Source organism: Ailuropoda melanoleuca, chromosome 13 (assembly GCF_002007445.2).
Source record: "Ailuropoda melanoleuca isolate Jingjing chromosome 13, ASM200744v2, whole genome shotgun sequence".
Lineage (NCBI taxonomy): Eukaryota > Metazoa > Chordata > Mammalia > Carnivora > Ursidae > Ailuropoda > Ailuropoda melanoleuca.
In genome coordinates this window covers 31,822,785-31,831,023 of record NC_048230.1, presented here as the reverse complement: position 1 = coordinate 31,831,023, position 8,239 = coordinate 31,822,785, and the positions used below count along the sequence as shown (strand labels likewise).

General features: G+C 40.6%; 1 protein-coding gene across 1 annotated transcript in view; it reads left to right on the top strand.

The window, feature by feature from the left end:
- Nucleotides 1-76: 76 nt before the first annotated feature.
- BPTF (bromodomain PHD finger transcription factor) overlaps nt 77-8,239 on the top strand; it is a 150,130-nt gene continuing 141,967 nt past the window's right edge. The window contains 2 exon segments of the mRNA XM_019805309.2: nt 77-243; nt 245-357. Of these exon segments, the coding sequence (XP_019660868.2) occupies nt 158-243; nt 245-357 (199 nt within the window). The 5' untranslated portion in view covers nt 77-157.

Genomic DNA, 8,239 nt, shown 5'->3' with positions numbered 1-8,239 from the left:
TTTTTTTTTTTTTTTTTTTTTTTTTTTTTTTTTTTTTTTTTTTTTTTTTTTTTTTTTTTTTTTTTTTTTTGCCCGGACCACCCCGGCCCGGAGGGCCGTCAACAAAGTGGTGTACGATGACCACGAGAGCGAGGAGGAGGAGGAGGAGGAGGAGGACATGGTCTCCGAGGAGGAGGAGGAGGAGGAGGAGGACGGCGACGCCGAAGAGACCCAAGATTCCGAGGACGACGAGGAGGATGAGATAGGAGGACGACGATGATTCCGATTATCCGGAGGAGATGGAAGACGACGACGACGACGCCAGTTACTGCACGGAAAGCAGCTTCAGGAGCCATAGCACCTATAGCAGCACTCCAGGTACCCACCCAGCCCAGTTGCTGCAGACTCCTTCCCCACCTCCTTTGCCCTCCCCCCTTGCTCACTCCCTCTCTGGTCTCCCCCCACCCCCACCTCCCCCCCAAACAGAGGGGAAACGCGACGGCACATCAAGTGGCAAAAAACTAGATTTACAAGAGGAAAGAGGCGCATTGTTCAAAATGGAGATTGCATTGTTGCAGTTTGCAGGCCACACACTCGCTCTCTCTTTCTCCCCCCAACCCCCTCTTTTTCCTCTTCAAAATTTGTGCCAGTGCAGTGTCTCCACCGGGCAGGATTGAAACTTTGGCACACACTTATCCATTGCATTCATTTTTCTCCCCTTGTTTTGCTTTGGTTTTTGGAATGAAAGAAGCCTCTTGTTTTGCAAACCTCTTTGCATTTCTAATGTGGTTTCTTTTAGATTTTTATTATATATATGTTCCTTAAAAGGGAATTGAGGATTTAGACAGATTGTGGCACACAAACACACGCAAAAACATCCTTCTCTTCACACCCCTAGCAGTGTGGTTTTAAAATTGTGTTAAGGAAATGGATCAGTTGGGTTAGTAGGGGAGTCTTATCTGGTCCTGTGTGTTTGTTTTTATTCTTGAGTGCTAATGGGCTCGTGCAACAGTTGCTGGTAAATGGCTGATTAAAAAGCAAAGTAGAAAATCAAACAAAACCAAAACAAATTTGGCAATTCATTCGATTCCAAATCATTTTGGTAAAATCCAAAAAAAAAAAAAGAAAGAAAGAAAGTAAGAAACTGCAGCAACGTTCATCTTAACTAGTTGGATCCCTTTGGTTCGCCTGAGAAATGCAGTTTCGTGTCACCTGTTGCAGAAGATGTATAGTTGATCATGCAGACGTAATTGCTGAAGGTGAACTTTTGGACCAACTTCTTAGTCACACGACAGAAGTACATGGGGATTTATTACAAAATGACTTTTTTTCTTGATTCTATTTCTAAGGATAAAAGTCTTCTCTGGATCTGTAATGAATTTCTCCAGAGTGACTTTTCTCCTATTTTCTCACAGAAAGTTTCTCTAGGCTGGTGCTGAGATGCATTTTTTTTTTTTAAACACACAATTGCTGCTTTTTATTAAATATGTAGTTGCAGATTACTAAATTGGGGGGGTGGAAGTAACTTGTAGCAATAACCTACAAGATTTTTCCTTTATATTTTTGATAATCTGGATTAACTAAATTAGATTCCAGTTTTAAGAGCATTTACAAAGTGAAGTTTATGAGGAAATAGGATCTTAAAAAAGTAATTAAGGTGTGTCACTTGTTTTTAATAGAGACGAGGGTAGTATAAGGGGTTAAATTTAGATGTTTCCGTTTTTTATAAATGCTTAACTGCTTATGGGGGAGTATGAGTATTAAGCCAGATGAAGACTCATTTAGGTTGTCCTAACAGCAAATGCAAAAGGTAATTTTCTTTTGCCTGACAATATCTGCCTGCCCTCGCCCGGTCAGGGGGAGGAGGGGACGCTGGCAGGAGAGTGAAGGGAATGAATCAAGTGTCAAGTATTCATGTCTTGTGTGTAGAAGGAACTAACTGTACGCCACTTTTCATTTCTGAGCCAACTTAATATCTTTTATAGTAATCGTTTTTACCTTAAAAAATCATATGTGGTTCTTTCTAACCAGAATTGAAAGACCCATAGAGACTGAATTACACTATCTGGGAAGTTTTTTTCCTGCTAGGCAGAGCTGAGGCATTTTGGCAGGGCAGTTCAGCTAACTTTAACCTCTTTGAGGGACTAGCAAATAATACTTAGGATTGTTAGGTGTGTATATGCTGAGTTATATTACAATTTGTGTTTAGGTTTCCTTATTTTAAAAAAAATATTTGTGTATTTATGTACTTCCATGACATTTTGTTTTTATTAATGAAATTGTAGATATCTTGTGTATTCTTGTCCTATCTTTATATGAAATTAAGGATTATATATCTTTATGTTAATCTTATATCTCCTGCAGTTCCTGGTACAGTGTCTTGCACGTAGCAGCTGCTCATCAAAGATTAGTGGGATAAATGACTGTTAGGTGAGAGCTTGTAATAGATGAAGTTTTGATAATTCTGCAGTGGGTGCCCTAGCTCCTAAATATTTTGGATTTGGGAAACTAAAAATTGATGTAATTAGATTTTGATAGTTTGACCAGCGACTATTTTTAGTAGCAGAGTTAGTGTGTTTTAAGCTTCTCTTTCGTATTACTTGCCAGGCATTTTCCTTTCTGTATTGGATGTGGTGTTAACTTGTTGGATGTTTTACTTTTTGAAACACATGATTCCTCAAGATTATGGTGAAAGGGATCGTGCATTTTGTGTTAACTTTGAGAATATGTCCACTTGGCTAGAATGAGTGACAGTGCATGACAGTGAGTTGTTGAGGCTAAGCACCAGTTTCATTGGTTTTATTGTTTGTATTTCCAGACAATAAAGGCTAGGGAGAAGGCTGTCAGGTAAATGTGTGTATGTGTGAATGCTTGGGGAGAAAAAAACGCCTGGGACTGATATCCCAGGAGCACGGAAAAAAATATGATAGGTGGATTTGAGTCCTGTACTGTCAAGGCTAAAAAGGGGTTATACTTTATTGGGAATTTAGAACAATTTGATTAATTTTTGTAGGCAGTACTACTGTTGGCTTTAAGTACTAACATTAAATTCGTACTGTAAGAAATTATTCCTTAGTCTAGTCTGTTGAGTGGTTTGCACGTAATATGGACTGTTCATGATGCAGAGATGTTGGTTGATTCTGTGAGCTTACTTTTCTAAAATCATAGGTTTTTTTTAAAGTTTATTTTTTTTAGTAATCTTTACACCCATTGTGGGGCTCAACCTCATGACCCCGAGATCAAGAGTCACACGCTTCTCCAACTGAGCCAGCCAGGCACGCCTAAAAATAATAGATTTTAAAAAGTATTTTCATTGGAGATTAAATGTTTTCCTTTTATGGAGAAAAATTTTAAATGGGTGTGTAAGATATTCACATGACAAATAATACAATAGAAATGACAGTTTATTAATTCAAAATTGAAATCATCTAGTTTTGCTTCAACTAAAGGCATTTGGCTGAAAAAGGCTTTTATTTATTTTTGTTTAATTTAGAGTTATTTCACCCTGTAGGTTTAATGATGTATATTTTTAAAAGATTTTATTTATTTATTTGAGAGGGAGAGGGAGAAGCACACTCCTGCTGAGCAGAGAGCCTGACTAGGGCTTAATCCCAGGACCCTGAGATCATGACCTGAGCTGAAGGCAGGCGCTTAACTGACTGAGACACCCAGGTGCCCCTTTATGACATATTTTTTAGATTTTATTAATTTATTTATTTGAGGGAGAGAGTGCATGCGCATGTATGAACTGGGGAAGGGGCAGAGCCAGAGGGAGAGGGAGAAAATCTCAAGCAGATTCCACACTGAGCTTGGAGCCAGTCACGGGACTGGATCCCAGGACCCTGAGATCATGACCTGAGCCGAAACCAAGAGCCGGACACTTAATCGACTGAGCCACTCAGGCACCCTGGTTTTATGACATATATTGTCAACGCATTGAGAAAGAACACATAGAAAATCTGTTTTGAATAGGTGTTTGGTGTTCTGACAGTATCTTGAAATCAAGCATTTGCTAAATAAAAATAAACCATGCTTGAAACTGGGTAGTTTTTGCATTTAATGTGTGTTGGACTTCTGAGGTATTATACTTAGCTGAATTTTGGAATTTGGAACCTTTGATGACTTCAGAAAGCCAAAGCCCTGATGTTTTCCTGGGAGAGTTAGTGATGTATGTTCTCTAAGGATTATGACGGAGGAGAACAGTGGCATAGATGCCATGAATGAACTGTAGATGTGTCTGAAGCAGAATTTGTTACTAGTTTGGCAGTATTTATTCCCACCAGTGTGAACCAAGTGTCTTTTTGGTATTTGTATAATTCCAGATTGCTACAAGTGAAAGACAAAGTGCAGTAGAGATTTAGGGAAGGACAAGTTTGTACCCTCTTTGGGGGAGTTGGCGTGGGTATATGCTTCTTGGATGGGCATGTGCAAGGTGAGGATGGATAGATCAAGGGAGGGAGCAGCATGAACCGAGGCACTGATTTTTTTTTTTTTTTTAAGATTTTACTTCTTTAGTAATCTCTACACCCAGTGTGGTGCTTGAACCCACAACCCTGAGATCAAGAGTCGCATGCCCCACTAACCTGGCCTCCAGGTTTTTAAGGTGTGGGCAGTCTTAAGTGTCCTGGTTTAGCAAGAGCCTGAGCGTGTGAATAAGAAATAAGCTATAAAGGTCTGTTGTTGGGCAGTATCTGGAGAACCAGGCTATAACTTTCTGCCTCTCATCTGTAGGCCGAATATTGGGCTAGATCAGTGTTCTTTATTTTTTCTCTTGCAACACCTAAGGGATATGCAGTATTCCATCAGCAACGTGCAGGAGAATGAAACAAAACCAAATCAAATCACGGAGATACCGTTAAGCCACTGTTGGCAGCCAGCTCATTCCCCCCAAATTGAGAGGATTACTAGAGGGGGTGATTTCTGTAGGCCCCTCCCCATCTATTTCAAATCGATTTCATTTGTGGGTATTGGTGATCAATCAGAAGATTGGGGAACAAGTGGAATACCATTTCAGTAGGATGTTAGCAAGTTTAGCATAGCTTCTGTTCTGCAGGATGGATTGGAAGATGAGATAGCTAGTGGGTATCTGGATGGGTTTTGAAGCGCCAAATGGCAGATCAATTCAGGAGGTACTTCAGGGGGCGCCTGGGTGGCTCAGACGCTTAAGCGTCTGCCTTGGGCTCAGGTCATGATCCCAGCGTCGTGGGATCCAGCCCCTCATTGGGCTCCCTGCTCGGCGGGGAACCTGCTTCTCTCTCTCCCTCTGCTGTTCTCCCTGCTTGTGCTCTCTCGCTCTCTCTCTCTGTCAAATAATTAAATAAAATCTTAAAAAAAAAAAGAAAAGGAGGTACTTCAGTTTCCCCAGACCTCGACAACATCAGAAGTTTATGTAGATGGAGAGAAGAATGCATCACATACGCCTTTGTAGGAATGGTAGTGCTTTGAGTGGCATTAGGAATTGAGGATTATAAGGGAAATGAGTGAGATCTGTTTTCAGGCATCTGTACCTGAAGAGGTTAAACATGAGAATGAGAAGAAAGAAAGTGAGGGCCCCGAAGAGTTATTAAAAAGTTGGGCAACATGATCTGTGAGTGGTAAAGAGGTGTGTCTGAGGTATGCAGTAGTGAGTAGTCTTGTGTACAGTTCGCGTTCATCTTTTCTGGTGTGTATTTGGGAATGGAACTTTGTATTGAAATGTGTTTGCACAGCAGCACTGGTGATGTTGAGGCCAGGGACTCTGATTTCTTCTGTCAGATTCTCCTTTCCACCTCAGTACCCTGTGTCCTCCCTGTGACTGCAGATCCTTGGAGGGGGCGTGTAGGGGATGAGAAGGTGGTGGTTGTGGTGAGGGACTATGATAATCTGGGTGACATGGACAGGAGCCAATCCTAGCAGATGCCTTCTTTTCATTGAATAGATTCCTCCCTTCTTGGTCCTTAGCTAAACTCCAATTCCACTTCCCAGGAGGCATCTTTCCAGAAGTCTTCCCAGAATACTGTTGCTCTCCTTGGTCTTTTTTCTCTTTGAATACCTCTTTTTTTTTTTTAAAGATTTTATTTATTTATTAGAGAGAGAGAGAGAAAGCGTGTGCACATAAGCAGGGGGAACGGCAGGGGAAGAGGAAGAAGCAGACTCCCCACTGAGCAAGGGAGTCGGACACAGGGCTCAGTCCCTGGACACTGCGATCATGACCTGAGGCAAAGGCAGACGCTTCACCGACTGAGCCCCCCAGGCGCCCCTGAGTGCCCGCAGAGCTCTTACAGCCTCAGCTTCATCATTGAGCGCTAGGTTAGCACTGACCCTCGTTCTAATGTTTTCATGCTTTCAGTTCTTTAAAATGATGAGCCTCAGGAGGCAGAAGGTTGCTTAAAACAAACTTAAACTTGCAAAATGCACTTTAAGATTTTATTTTTTTTGAGTAATCTCTATACCCAGCATGGAACTCAAACTCACAACCTGTGATCAAGAGTTGCACCACCAGCTGAGCTAGCCAGGCGCTCCTGCAAAATGCACTTTGACAGATGGAAAGTAAAATGCGGTGGCTCACTTCATTAAGGGTCCAACTCTTAATTTCAGCTCAGATCTTGATCTCAGGGTTATGAGTACAAGCCCCGCGTTGGGCTCCATGCTGGGTGTGGAGCCTGCTTAAAAAAAAAAAAAAGGATGGAAAGTCAAATCATGCGGAAAGAATGAAAATGCACATAACTAAATGTAATTATGTTTTGTCTATTGGTATATATCAGGTTATTTTACATTTTTCTAGATATTAATTTATATTACTCAAATATTATGTTTTGACTGCTGAATAATTTTTAAAAATAATAACAGTAATTGCACATGTATTGGACATTTAAAGTGCTGAGTGGCACCTGGGTGGCTCTGTCAGTTAAGTGTGACTCGATCTCAGCTCAGGTCTTGATCTCAGGGTCCTGAGTTCAAGCTCCATGTTGGGCTCCACCCTGGGCATGGAGCCTACTTAAAAAATAAATAAATAGCTAAATAATTCTCAAGCAATATTTAATAATTCCATTTTAAAAATAGCATTATTGGGGGGGTCTGGGTGGCTCAGTCGATAAAGCATCTGACTTCAGCTCAGGGTCCTGGGATTGAGGCCCGTATTGGGCTCCCTGCTCAGCGGCGTACCTGCTTCTCCCTCTCGCTTTGCCTGCAGCTCCCTCTGCCTGTTCTGTCTCTGTCAAATAAATAAATAAAATCTTAAAAAAAAAAGCATAATTGAGATATACATACCATAAAATTCACCCTTTTTTGAAGTGTATAGTTCAGTGGTTTTTAATATATTCACAGAATTGTGCAACCATTACTACTCCCTAATTTCAGACCATTTTTTAATCATGGCCCCCCTCCCCCCAAAACCCATACCCATAGGTCACTCCCTATTCTCTCCCTCCCCTTTTGCCATTCGTTGGCAACCACTACTTTCACTATCTGTTGGTTTGTCTCTTCTGGACATTTCGTGTAAATGGAATCATACAATATGTGGTTTCTTTCACTTAGCATAATGTTTTCAAGGCTCATGCATGTTGTAGCACATATATCAGTACTATATTTGAGTAATATTCCATTATATGGATATACCACATTTTGTTTACCCATTCATCAGCTGATGGATATTTGAACTGTTTCCATTTTTTGACTATTATGAATAATGCTGCTATCAACATTTGTGTATTGGTTTTGGTCTGGACAATATGTTTTCATTTCTCATGGGTATATCCTAGGAGTAGAATTGCTGGATCATTACAAGTACAGTTTTATTTTATTGTTTTTAAAGTTATTTAATAATCTCTACACCTAGTGTGGGGCTTGAACTCACAACCCTGACACCAAGAGTCACATGCTTTTCTGACTGAGCCGGCCAGGTGCCCCACAAATACAGTGGGTTTCCCCCACCAATACATTTTTAATAAAATCATTTTATTTAGACTTTTTTTTTTTACAATAGTTTTAAAACAGTTCTTGGGCCGCCTGAGTGGCTCAGTCAGTTAAGCATCTGCCTTTGGCTCAAGTCATGATCCCGGGGTCCTGGGATCGAGCCCCACATTTGTAAACTGGAGATATCTTAGCACTCAATTCAAAGTGTTGTGAGGGTTAAATAGTTAATATACATGAAATGCTTAGAACAGTACCTGGCATGTGGTAAAGATTTAACAACTGTTAGCTGTTACTATCTGTTGATTTGCTCTTGAACTGAAGACGGAGATGATGATTCTTTTTTTTTTTTTTTTTTTTTTTTTTTTTG